At 41.0% G+C, this 13,372-nt stretch overlaps 2 protein-coding genes across 6 annotated transcripts in view; one reads left to right on the top strand and one right to left on the bottom strand.

Annotated features, from left to right (window-relative positions):
• Positions 1–1,659, bottom strand: part of slc26a10 (solute carrier family 26 member 10) — a 31,113-nt gene extending 29,454 nt beyond the window's left edge. For 2 of the 4 annotated variants that reach the window (XM_061903377.1, XM_061903378.1), the window contains exon 1: positions 1,228–1,659. In XM_061903377.1, the coding sequence (XP_061759361.1) occupies positions 1,228–1,495 (268 nt within the window). In that variant the 5' untranslated portion in view covers positions 1,496–1,659. The remainder of the gene's footprint in view (positions 1–1,227) is intronic. The other 2 variants (XM_061903375.1, XM_061903376.1) reach the window with 2 other exon arrangements.
• Positions 1–13,372, top strand: part of b4galnt1a (beta-1,4-N-acetyl-galactosaminyl transferase 1a) — a 165,777-nt gene that overhangs the window by 102,182 nt on the left and 50,223 nt on the right. The gene's annotated exons all lie outside the window — the stretch shown is intronic.

The following is a 13,372-nucleotide window of genomic DNA, read 5'->3' as shown; positions in this document are numbered from 1 at the left end:
AAATTAGTAAGTAAATGAATCCAGATTATTAATAACAACTATAATACAATATCACAATGGATCATTAAATGTGTATTGTACACCAGTGGTCCCTAACATTTGTTGCACCACGGACTTATTTAATTTCGGCATTATTTTCAGGGACCGGCTCTCCACTTGTGCCAGATAAATACAACTCACTGTAATGCTGAATTTGTGGGAGCCATGGGCCTGTTTCTTTGCAATGAGATCCCTAGCAGGTTACCATCAACCTGCTGGGGGACTGCAGATGGAAATCAGCCTTTGGCTACAGTCTGTGACATTTATATATTCCAAAGACATGCACCTGGGGATAGGTTGATTGGCAACACTAAATTGGCACTAGTGTGTGATTGTGAGTCTAAATGTTGTCTGTCTATCTGTTGGCCCTGTGATGAGGTGGCGACTTGTCCAGGGTGTACACCGCCTTCCGTCCGATTGTAGCTGACTCCCCCAAAGGGAGTAAGCGGTAGAAAATGGATGGATGGATGAATGTTCATCAATGTGCTTTGTACCATGTCACAAAGTTATGGCAAATATGACAAATGGAAACTTCCTATGAGGAGATTTATTGTGCATCTATAAACAAGTGTATTGGTGTGTTTAGTGGGACAGGCGAAAGTTAAGTCGGAGAAAATGCATCAATCCATCCATCCATCCATCCATCCATTTTCTACCGCTTGTCCCGTTCGGGGACGTAGGGGTGCTGGAGCCCATCTCAGCTTTGTGCGGGCGGAAGGCCGGGAACACCCTGGACAAGTCGCCACCTCATCAGAGGGCCAACACAGATAGACAAAGTAATTTATATATTAGTTTATGTTTCTCTGCGGCCCGGTAGCCAATGTGTCACGGACCAGTACCGGTCCCCGGACCGGTGGTTGTGGACCACTGCAGTACACCACAAAATAGTGCCATATCCATTCATCCATCCATTTCCTACCGCTTATTCCCTTTGGGGTCGCGGGGGGCGCTGGTGCCTATCTCAGCTACAATTGGGCGGAAGGTGGTGTACACCCTGGACAAGTCGCCATTGTCTCATTATACTAAATGATAATTAAGTACAAATAAAATAGTTAATACATGATACTGTTATTCAATGACATATCTATGTATTTGTAGAATTAATTTTAATGTTACTACTCCTGTTATTTAATAATACCCAATAAGACAATATCTATTTAATATACTAAGATAAGACTTTAGACTGACCTTGTGGGATGTGGAGGACACCCACTGTCAGTCCAGCAACTGTATCCCCTAAAATGCATTTCTTGAAGCGGTACCTGGGCAGCCAGTCGAAAATAGGAACTCTCTCCCGCAGCAAGTGAAGGCATGCCCGCTGTGAACACCTGCACCTCACCGCCAGCTTGTCCCGGAGCCTCAAACTTGCACTGGTGTTGTCCTCTTCGGAACCGTAGGCTTGTTTGAAACGGTCTTCTGTGAAGATGCTCCGGTATACGGCCACGGAGGCGCTCATTGTGACGTCGACTGTCCGAAGACCACAGTAATGAGTGGGGAAAGTTGTGGGCAGCTTTAAGGCAGCCTCTACAACTATCCTTCAGATAATGACTATCTGAACTTTTCTTGTCTGACTCTTGACTTTTCCTCAAGTGCAGCCGCACAAAGGTGAGCTGGAACAGGTTGTCACCAGGAGGCCTGTCAGGCTGTGAAAGTCCTCTGGGTCCTGATGCTCAACGGGTTTATCATTGTTGCTGTTTTACTTACCCCAGTGTTTTGGAACATTTTGTAAGGCCATGTCTACACTAAGTCATTTAAACCCTTAAACGAATAATTATTTAGCCTAAGCCCCGTTTCAAGAACACTAAAGTATCGTTTAAAGGGGAACATTATCACAATTTCAAAAGGGTTAAAACCAATAAAAATCAGTTCCCAGTGGCTTATTTTATTTTTCGAAGTTTAAAAAAAAAAAAAAAAAGGCTTTAAAGGCCTACTGAAACCCACTACTACCCACCACGCAGTCTGATAGTTTATATATCAATGATGAAATATTAACATTGCAACACATGCCAATACGGCCTTTTAAGTTTACAAAATTGCAATTTTACATTTCCCAGGACTTTTTTCTTGAAAACGTCGCGTAATGACGTGTACGCGTGACGTCACGGGCTGTTATGAATATGAGCGCTGCGTACACACACAGCTAAAAGTCATCTGCTTTAACGGCATAATTACACAGTATTTTGGACATCTGTGTAGCTGAATCTTTTGCAATTTGTTCAATTAATATTGGAGAAGTCAAAGTAGAAAGACGGAGTTGGGAAACTTCAGCCTTTAGCCACACAAACACATGGTGATTCCTTGTTTAAAATTCACGGAGGTGAAACTTTAGTATGGATCACACCGGACATGGATCCCGACTACATGTCAACCAGCAGGTTTCGGTGAGAAAATTGTGGTTAAAAAGTCGCCTTTTACCGGATATCAGCTGAGCTTGTGCCGTCCATACAGCTGCCGTCGACATCCCCGAGACACTGCGCGTCAACACCCGGCCGTGGACGTACACTTCCGACTATCAGGTACTGTTAAACTCACTAAAACACTAGCAACACAATAGAAAGATAAGGGATTTCCCAGAATTATCCTAGTAAATGTCTCTAAAAACATATGAATCTGTCTCAATGCATAACTTTTTTTTTTTTTCTAGTCCGTCGCTATCAATATCCTCAAACACGAATCTTTCATCCTCGCTCAAATTAATGGGGAAATTGTCGTTTTCTCGGTCTGAATAGCTGTTTTTGTTGGAGGCTCCCATTAAAATCAATGTGAATATATGAGGAGCCATCAACATGTAACGTCATCTTCTGCGACTTCCGGTAGAGGCAGGGCTTTTCTCCAGTTGCGAACTTTATCGTGGTCGTGGATCTTCTCTACTAAATCCTTTCAGCAAAAATATGGCAATATCGCGAAATGTTCAAGTATGACACATAGAATGGACCTGCTATCTCATTTCAGTAGGCCTTTAAAGTGCCTGATTTTCGCTATCTGTAAATCCACCGTCCATTTTCCTGTGACGTCACAACATAGTGACGCCAATACAAACAAACATGGCGGATAGCACAGCAAGATATAGCGACATTAGCTCGGATTCAGACTTGGATTTCAGCGGCTCAAGCGATTCAACAGATTACGCATGTATTGAAACGGATGGTTGGAGTGTGGAGGTAGATAGCAAAAACAAAATTGAAGAAGAAACTGAAGCTATTGAGCGAATAGCTATTGAAGCTATTCGGCGATCGTTTTCCAACCAACGATTGCATCTTTTGACCAGACGACTGGAGCAACTTAAATCCGTCGATTGGTAAGTGTTTGTTTGGCATTAAATGTGGGTGGAGGGAAAAGCTGGATGCAAATATAGCTACAAATGTACATACAGCTAGCCTAAATAGCATGTTAGCATCGATTAGCTGGCAGTCATGCCGCAACCAAATTTTTCTGATTAGCACATAAGTCAATAACATCAACAAAACTCACCTTTGTTTGTTCGTTGACTTTATCGTTGGAAATGCATCTGCTTTGAGTGTCGCAAGTCACCCACACATCTCCGTGCCATGTCTGTCGTAGCATCGCCGGTAAAATGTGCAGACCAAATGAGGGACTTTCGCATCTTTCTACACTGGTGCAACTTAAATCCGTCGATTGGTATGTGTTTGTTTGGCATTAAATGTGGGTGGAGGGAAGGGCTGGATGCAAATATAGCTACAAATGAGGCATAACGATGCAATATGTACGTACAGCTAGCCTAAATAGCATGTTAGCATCGATTAGCATGCCGTGCTAATCAATGCACACTCCACGTAAATCAACTTGAATCCATCCCTGATCGTGTTGTTACACCTTCCGACAACACACCGACGAGGCATGATGTCTCCAAGGTACGGAAAACAGTCAAAAAAACGGAAAATAACAGAGATCATTTGACTTGTGTGTGTAATGTGTTTGAGAAAAATGGTGGATTGCTTCCCATTGTGATGTCACGGGTGAGAGGTCATCGCTCCGACAGCGAACAATTGAAAGGCGTTTAAATTGCCGAATTCACCTTTTTAGAGTTTGGAAATCGGTTAAAAAAACATATGGTCTTTTTTCTGCAACATCAAGGTATATATTGACGCTTACATAGGTCTGGTGATAATGTTCCCCTTTAAGGTCCCCCTCCTCGGACAAATTTATACACGGGTAAGTCAGTCGTGTAATTCATTGATTGTCATGTCATGTTCGGATATACAATGTGGACGCCGTCTTTGCTCCACAGTAAGTGTTTGCTGTCGTCCAGCATTCTGTTTTAGTTGACTTTGTAGCCAGTTCAGTTTTAGTTTCATTCTGCATAGCCTTCCCTAAGCTTGAATGCCTTTTTTCAGGGGCACTCACCTTTTGATTAATTTTGGGTGTAAGCATAAGACACCTTTTTACCTGCCAAGCTCTAGACAGCACCGACACTCAACAACAACACATAATTTGCAGACTATAATTACTGGTTTGCAAAAATATTTTTAACTTGAATAGGTGAAATTAGATAATCTCCAATGGCACACCAGACTGCATCTAGTGTGCCGCGGCACAGTGGTTGAAAAACAAACTTACACAACTCCACTTCATAGGTCATTCAAATTATTTGTTAAGGACAGGGGTTCTTAACCTTTTTGATCTCGGGGCCCAACCGATTCTCTACAGAGGGGGACGGAGCCCACTCAAATACTAACACTATTAGAAATCATACCCAAGATTTTAATAGTCTTCAATAATCATATCCAACCTACTTGTGTTAATCCCAAAGATTATTATCAAGGCCAGTGACGGGCCGTGCGTTTCCCACCCAAGCCTTCAGTGATGTCGGACTTCAATGATTACAAGGAGCTCATCAAAAACACCCGCAGTAGGCATGGCTAAACGCAGCTATTACGCATGCTCTTCACTACTGTGGCATGCTGGGTAATGGAGTTCTTATGTTACCTATCTCAGTTTTTTTCAACCACTGTGCCGCGGCACATTGGTGTGCCGTGAGATACAGTCTGGTGTGCCGTGGGAGATGGTCTAACTTCACTTATTTGGGTTAAAAATATTTTGTGCAAACCAGTAATTATAGTCTGCAAATGATGTGATGTTGTTGAGTGTCGGTGCTGTCTAGAGCTCGGCAGAGTAGCCCTGTAATTACAGGGTTACTCTGCCATATCAGCTGGTAGCTAATTGCTTTGTAGATGACGGAAACAGCAGGAGGCAGTGTGCAGGTAAAAAGGTATCTAATGTTTAAACCAAAAATAAACAAAAGGCGAGTGCCTTTAAGAAAAGGCATTGAAGCTTAGGGAAGACTATGCAGAACGAAACTAAAACTGAACTGGCTACTAAGAAAATAAAAACAGAATGCTGGATGACAGCAAAGACTTACTGTGGAGCAAAGACGGCGTCCACAATGTACATCCCAACATGACATGACAATCAACAATGTCCCCACAAAGAAGGATAAAAACAACTGAAATATTCTTGATTGCTAAAACAAAGTAGATGCGGAAATATCGCTCAGAGGAAGACATGACACTGCTACAGGAAATTACCAAAAAAAGAGAAAAAAAAACAAAATAGGAGAGCAAGACAAGAAGTAAAACACTACACACAGGAAGACAGCAAAAAACTCTAAATAAGTACACCTACTTTGAGACAAGAGCTATTGTCATGCATGCTTGGTGATGCTTTAAAGTCATATCCAACAATTGTGACTTTTTACTGTCAACTGAGTTTCGTTTATTAATGATTTCTGCTGGTGGTGTGCCTCCGCATGCTTTCAACGGAAAAAATGTGCCTTGACTCAAAAAAGGTTGAAAAACACTGACCTAGCTCATAACATCACAATATCTATCTGCCTTAGGCCGTTTAGAACATTGTTTTTGCAAACCAGTGATTATAGTCTGCAAATGAGGTGTTGTTGTTGAGTGTCGGTGCTGTCTAGAGCTTGGCAGCGTAACCGTGTAATACTCTTCCATATCAGTAGGTGGCAGCAGGTAGGTAATTGCTTTGTAGATGTCGGGAACGACGATGGTTTGCAGGTAAAAATGTGTCTAATGCTTAAACCAAAAATAAACAAAAGGTGACTGCCGCTAAGAAAACGCATTGAAGCTTAGGAAAGCCTATACAAAACTAAACTGAACTGGCTGCAAATTAACCAAAACAGAATGCTGGTTGACAGCAAAGACTTACAGCGTGTGGAGCAGACGGCATCCACAAAGTACATCCGTACATGACATGACAATCAACAACAAAATAGGAGCGCAAGACATGAAGTAAAACACTACACACAGGAAAAGAGAAAAAAAGTGAAAATAAGTCAGGGTGTGATTTGACAGGTGGTGGCTGTACACCTACTTTAAAACAAGAGCTATAGTGATGCATACTTGGTTATGCTTTAAGGTCATATCCAACAATTGGGACAACCACTTTTTAATGTCAATAACGGCTGCTGAGTTTCATTTTTTAAATGCTTTCTGCTGGTGGTGTGCCTCTGGATTTCGTCTGTGAAAAAAATGTGCCTCGGCTCAGAAAAGGTTGAAAAACACTGGTCTAGAAGGCCTTACTGACAACAACTCATAATCTGATTGGTTATCGCAACTGTCTGTCAACTGAATGTGTCCTTTCACTTACAGTGCACAGTTGCCAGCATTGTTGCATCAGAAGGCTTCAGGCAGATTTCATATAGCATGGCAACATAAGCCAACTGAATTCTGAATAGATAAAAACTCCATAACCTAAAAACAAAATTGCTGGAGGGAGTATAACATGACATGAAGAGAATATTAATACTTTTAGATATTTAGGGAAAGTAAATAAAAAATTACTTTTATTTTTATTTATGATCATGATTTCTGGTTAAGTTAGGCCAGCAGAAAAACGCCTTGCTGGCCCTGACGGCACACACTGATCAAGGCTGATTACAAAAATAAATACTAATCAAGATTACTGCAAAAAAGGAACTCATAAAAACTGATATGAAATAAGTTGACATACAATTATGCAGTGCTAAAATACTTTTTAACTTAATTAATAATTCATTCACTTATATAAACTTTCTATAAAATTAAAGTGCCAATAAAAATACAGCTTCACCACTTCAGGCATATTTTTTGCGCTTAAGTCACTTTTCTATGACTTTAGTTCCAGACTGATTTTCTTTGTCCCGAGTTCAATCCTGGGTTCGGGATCTTTCTGTGTGAATTTTGCATGTTCTCCCTGTGAATGTGTGGGTTCCCTCCGGATACTCCAACTTCTTCCCACTTCCAAAGACATGCACCTGAGGAAAGGTTGATTGGCAACACTAAATTGGCCCTAGTGAGTAAATGTGAGTGTGACTGTTGTCTATCTGTGTTGGCCTTGTGGTGAGGTGGCAACTTGTCCTGGGTGTAGCCCGGCTCCTGCCTGAATGCAGCTGAGATTGGCTCCAGCACCCCCTGCGACCCTGAGAGGGACACGCGGTAGAAAATGGATGGATGGATGGATGATATTGTCATTACTGTCACAAGTGGTGAAAAAGTATAATACAACTGAGTACGGCTACGGCCCATACAAACCACAGCTGAGAAAGTGATACTTTTTTGGAGGTCTTCCATGGGGGCCAAGTGCCTAGGGTTAAGAAACACTGGTTTAGGAGAATCATTTACACTTCATTAAATTTTAACCAACAGACTTTACTCTGTTTGATTTTTTTTTTATTTGTGCATTTTATCACTAAATTACCAAAAGGATTCCCGAGCGTGGCCACGGCTGCTGTTCACTGCTTTCCTCACCTCCCAGGGTGTGAAACAAGGGGAAGGGTCAAACGCAGAGAGTAATTTCACCACACATAGTGTGTGATCAGTGGTACTTTAACTTTAATTTTAATATTAAAGATGGGCCTGTAAGTGGAATAAAATATTGCCGTATTGATCCCATTATAAGTGGGGCGACGTGGTTCACCTGGGTGCTCCCAGTGCCACGCACACTAGTATGGGGGACTACAGATGGAAATGAGCAACTATGCTAAACTGGTACATTTACAGAAGGGGTTTCAAACAGTCTTCCCGTCCGGCTACGGGGAGTCTCTGGGCCTTTTGGGACGGGACGTCCCTTCTTTCTGTCCGTATGGGGTGTTGTCTCTCGCTGGCTCAGGGGCTGGTAGTCTCCTGCTTCTCCGTGCTTTGTCCTCGGTCGGGAGCATCTGTCTACGGCCTGCCGCTGCCTGCCTGCTAGCACAATGGGCCCGGTTTTGGGAGTCCTGTCGCTGGCTGGCCGGCCTGCCTGCGTTGGACCGTTGGTCCCTTGTTTCATAGTAAATTGCACCTGCTGTTTTGGGTTGGGTCCTCTGGGGGCCTAAGTCTAAGATACATAGGTACATTATTGCACACATTGGTACATACGCGCATACATACACAAGTACATACTGTACATCCACACACACGATAATACATCCACATGCACATTCACTGTACAAATGTACATACATACTTTAGATACACAAGCACATATAAATACATGCACATTGTTATGTTTCATCAAAGATGTATATTATCATTTTCCCCCCTGTGGAAACTGGGTAGAAACACAGCACACTGCTAAATCTTAACCTATTTCTACCATAACAATCTATAAGGTTAATATAGTCTACTGCTCTTTCTTCCCCTCCATGTATCTGCTTTCTTTTGTAATTCAAGTGTAATTTATAGTGTTTTTTTCTATTGGTATTTTCTTTGCTCCATTTGTAGTGCAATATAGTTCATTGTCATTTCTGTGTTATTACTATCTACTTCATTAACTGGTTCTTTGCTACAATTTTTGTTATCATTTTTGTACATATCGTATTTGCTGATGTTTTTCTGCTGTTGTTGTTTTTGTTGTGTTTTGTCCGTGCAATTTCCCCCTCTGTCTTCTTTTTCTTCTTCTTTCTATCCACTACTTGTCCAGTCCAGCTGCGCCAAATATTAAAATATCCATTTAAAAAAGTCAAATACAAATTTGGCAAATAGATACGTATCCCACATTTTATTTTGTAAAAGACTACAGTAGATATGTGCATCTACATCAACAATATAATTTGCCTGATTTTCTGGACGGGACATGTAAAAAAAAGTGTCTTTCTATTGCTCTATTTATATTTTAGGGGAATTAAAGTATCTACTGTAGATTAAGAGGTCTCTATAAAGTATCAATCAATCAATCAATCAATGTTTATTTATATAGCCCTAAATCACAAAGGTCTCAAAGGACTGTACAAACCACTACGACTACGACATCCTCGGAAGAACCCACATAAGGGCAAGGAAAACTCACACCCAGTGGACAAGGAGAACTCACACCCGGTGGGACGCCAGTGACAATGATGACTATGAGAACCTTGGAGAGGACCTCAAATGGACCTCTAGGGGACCGAAAGCAATGGATGTCGAGCGGGTCTAACATGATACTGTGAAAGTTCAATCCATAGTGGCTCCAACACAGAAAGTTCAGTTCAAAGCGGATCCAAGACAGCAGCGGGAGTACCGTCCACAGGAAACCATCCCAAGCGGAGTCGAATCAGCATCGTAGAGATGTCCCCAAGTATCATGTTTATGGATATTCTCACTCATCCAGGTCATATTCTCAGGGCATTCAAGTAACTGCAACTGGACTGTCAAGTTTGTCTTAAAAAATGTTTTGCCTCACACCCGAGTAAGCTTCATCATTTCATGCTCATAGACTTTCATTGGTCAGATTGGTCAGAACTGATGACACTTGCTTGGGTGAGAGGCGAAACATCTTTTAAGAAAAATTTAACTGTCCAGTTGTGACGCCTATCCATACAATAGAGTGTTGTTAATACATGGCCTATTAGAACCTAAAGACATGCAGAAGGGAGAGGTGTTAAGAGTGTGTCGTTGGCATTAACGTTGGGTTGTGGCCTTGTTCAAGGCTACCTCAGGTTAGCATCTTTCCAGCAACCAAGTCCAATATTCCCCATACTTCAAGATCTGCGCGGTAGGTACCAGTTTAGAGGAATCATACACTGTGAAATGACCAAAGAGATCAAAGTGGCATTGTTGGTGGAGCTAAAGCGTAACCTCAAACCGTGTCTGTTAGCGAGGAGTTCATTTCCGAGAAGGATGGATGTCTCTAATAGGTGGGTGTTTAAACTGTGTAGCCATAGGGAAACAACTCTGGTACCCTTGAGACCTCTGTGAAACTCAATCACACATAGCAGGCTGGTTCATGGATCAAACCACAAGTTATGCATGTGATTATTTGGCTTGCTGTTTTTTGCTTTTGTTTGAAACAACTTCTATATGCCATCTGAGAAATTAAAGTTGAGTATTCAGAGGGCATTTGGTGTTGATATTGATTGGAGATGCTTTAGAGAGTGGCTAAAAAACTGTACAGCACTGCAGCGTTGCATGATAACACTTCCAATGGTATGTATGTTATGTCATTTTATGTCATTAACATAAAACCATTATCTATTTAAGTGGAGTGTCCCCTCCAAGACACCCTAATATTTCCTTTAAGAACTTGGGTGCATTTAAACAAGAGGTTGTAGTTTATTGGATAGCAAAACATTGCAAAAAAGTGCTGATGAGGGGGCCCAGTAGTGTGTGGAAGTGGTCCTTCTCCTGTTAGTGCCTTGATGAAAAGAACAGACAGGCATGTGGAAGGCTGTATTTGTCCTTGTGTCATATTCCTAGAATGTCTTGCAGTACAGCGATGCACTGATATAAGGGACTTCCTTTCAATTTCAGGAATGTGAGCCATTGTGTTGATCAGCACCGGAGGATTTATGAACGTACCAACGGTTTGTGGTGTGTCTGCGAGCTGTTTAAACAAGATATTAATCAGTGGTAAAAGGAACAATGTGCTGAATGGAAAAGGATATGGAGTGCAAACCCCAAACAAGACCAAAACCTACGTGTTCCATCATAACAGAGACAGCGCTCGACATGTACTGTATATTAATATGGCACAGTAAATAACTGAGTCAAGTGTGTACCACTCAACTATTTCTGATTCGGATTGGGATTGTCAATGAAATACATCATTTCAAGTAGCTCAAAGTTCTACAAGAAATTTAGTAACTGAGTGTAAAGTGAGTCTTTACAGCTCACTATGAGCAAATTATTGATTTCCCTTGGCCAATAAGGCTTTAAAAGAGGCCTTTACTGAGCCATCATGTATGCCTTCATTGCATGAAAAAATGCTCAATTGCAGTGGTTCACCAACTGTTTTCACCAAGTACCTCAGAAAAACCTCGGAAAGAATTTGGCTCTCCATGTACCGCCATTATGACCAACATTAGAATTAGGGATGGGAATTGAGATTTTTCCGGTTCCCGCTTCACTTTCGTTTCTGCTTAACGATTCGGTTTCTTAATGGTTTTCTTATTGGTTCTATTCAGGAAAAAAGAGAAAAAAATGCTGGATTAGCCTCGGTTGGTAGAGCGGCCGTGCCAGCAACTTGAGGGTTGCAGGTTCGATCCCTGCTTCCGCCATCCTAGTCACTGCCGTTGTGTCCTTGGGCAAGACACTTTACCCACCTGCTCCCAGTGCCACCCACACTGGTTTAAATATAAAAATTGGATATTGGGTTTCACAATGTAAAGCGCTTTGAGTCACAAGAGAAAAAGCGCTATATAAATATACTTCACTTCACTTCATTTTTTGTTTAATTTAGAGGTAAGAAAGAAACAGCAGGAAAACACAATAATATTTACAAATACACCAATTAAATAAAGACAAAATAAAAAAATATACATTATTAATAGGAGATAGGGAAGTCTGGGCTTCCCTGCTTAGGCTGCTGCCCCCGCGACCCGACCTCGGATAAGCGGAAGATGATGGATGGATGGGACATTATTAATAATAATAATCAGAAATAACATAAAATAGAAGATAGATAAACAGTTGGACATATATAATATGGAGAAGATAACTACTTGTATACATTATGAATTGGAGAAATTTAATTCATACTGGGAAAACTGGGTCATTTATGTCATACCCCATAAGCCTGATTTTAATTTCTCTAATTAGTGATTGTACTGTTTAAAAAAAAGGTTTACTCCCTATATATATATATATATATATATATATATATATATATATATATATATATATATATATATATATATATATATATATATATATATATATAATTTTATTTTATTTCTGACTCTGTATGTCTTTGTCATTAAAAAGTCTTGTGTGGCCAACAAAATGTTGAGGGTTGTTGTCCACCTGCACTGTGAAGCACCTTCATAGCAGTCCATTGCACGGGTGTGATCAGAGTATAGACCGATACTGTACTCCTCACAATTTATCTTTTTACTTCTGACAGCTTTCACATAATCAATAAGCATCAGTGAGCATGTTCCATTAGGTATACAGTACATCACCACACCAGGATATTACATACAGTACACCCTGTTTGAGACATGATATGGTATGCTTTGGATTAGGCATGCACAATTAATAGAATTGTAATCACGTTTACAATTTTGGCTGCCACAATTAAATGAAGATGATCGTCAGCTATATTACAATTAAAGAAGTGAGCTCCGCTGCACATCGAATCAAGACAACATATGAAGAAGGTTTAGGAGCATGTAAGCTTTGCTTCTTCCAAATCCCTTTCAGACATGTTGAACTGTCAGCTGTAAACAATTTGGATGTAACTCTGTAAGCGTGTTCAAAATAAACTATTACTTCTAGTATTATATATGTTTATTTTGACGATTTTATTACATATTACATGATGTCCTCAACCCTCACCTCTGGTACCCCAAACTCACAAGTGAATTAGCGACCTGTGGGAAACACTATGTTTTACCTAGCGTAATAAATATTCATAATTAATACTCGGGATTTCGGGCAGCACGGTGGAGGGGTTAGTGCATGTTCCTCACAATATGAAGGTACTGAGTAGTTCGGAGTTCAATCCCGGACTCGGGACCATTCTGTGTGGAGTTTGCATGTTCTTTCGTGACTGCATTTGTTTCCTCCGGGTACTCCGGCTTCCTCCCACCTCCAAAGACATGCACCTGGCGATAGGTTGCTTGGCAACACTAAATTAGATTAGATTAGATTAGATCAGATTAGATTAGATTAGATTAGATTAGATTAGATAGCACTTTATTTGTTCCTTCAGGAGAGTTCCTTCAGGAAAATTAAATTTTTCTGCACAATCCCATTCAAGATCGGACAAACATTACAGGGAGACAGAACAGGATCGCTGATGGGTCTGCCGGCTTCCAGCGCCCCTTACAAAAAGATGAGTGTGTGAATATGAGTGTGAATGTTGTCTGTCTATCTGTGTTGGCCCTGCGATGAGTTGGCGACTTATCCAGGGTGTACAC

This window comes from Nerophis ophidion, linkage group LG06 (assembly GCF_033978795.1).
Source record: "Nerophis ophidion isolate RoL-2023_Sa linkage group LG06, RoL_Noph_v1.0, whole genome shotgun sequence".
NCBI classification, from domain to species: domain Eukaryota; kingdom Metazoa; phylum Chordata; class Actinopteri; order Syngnathiformes; family Syngnathidae; genus Nerophis; species Nerophis ophidion.
This window is presented reverse-complemented; position numbering and strand designations above follow the sequence as displayed.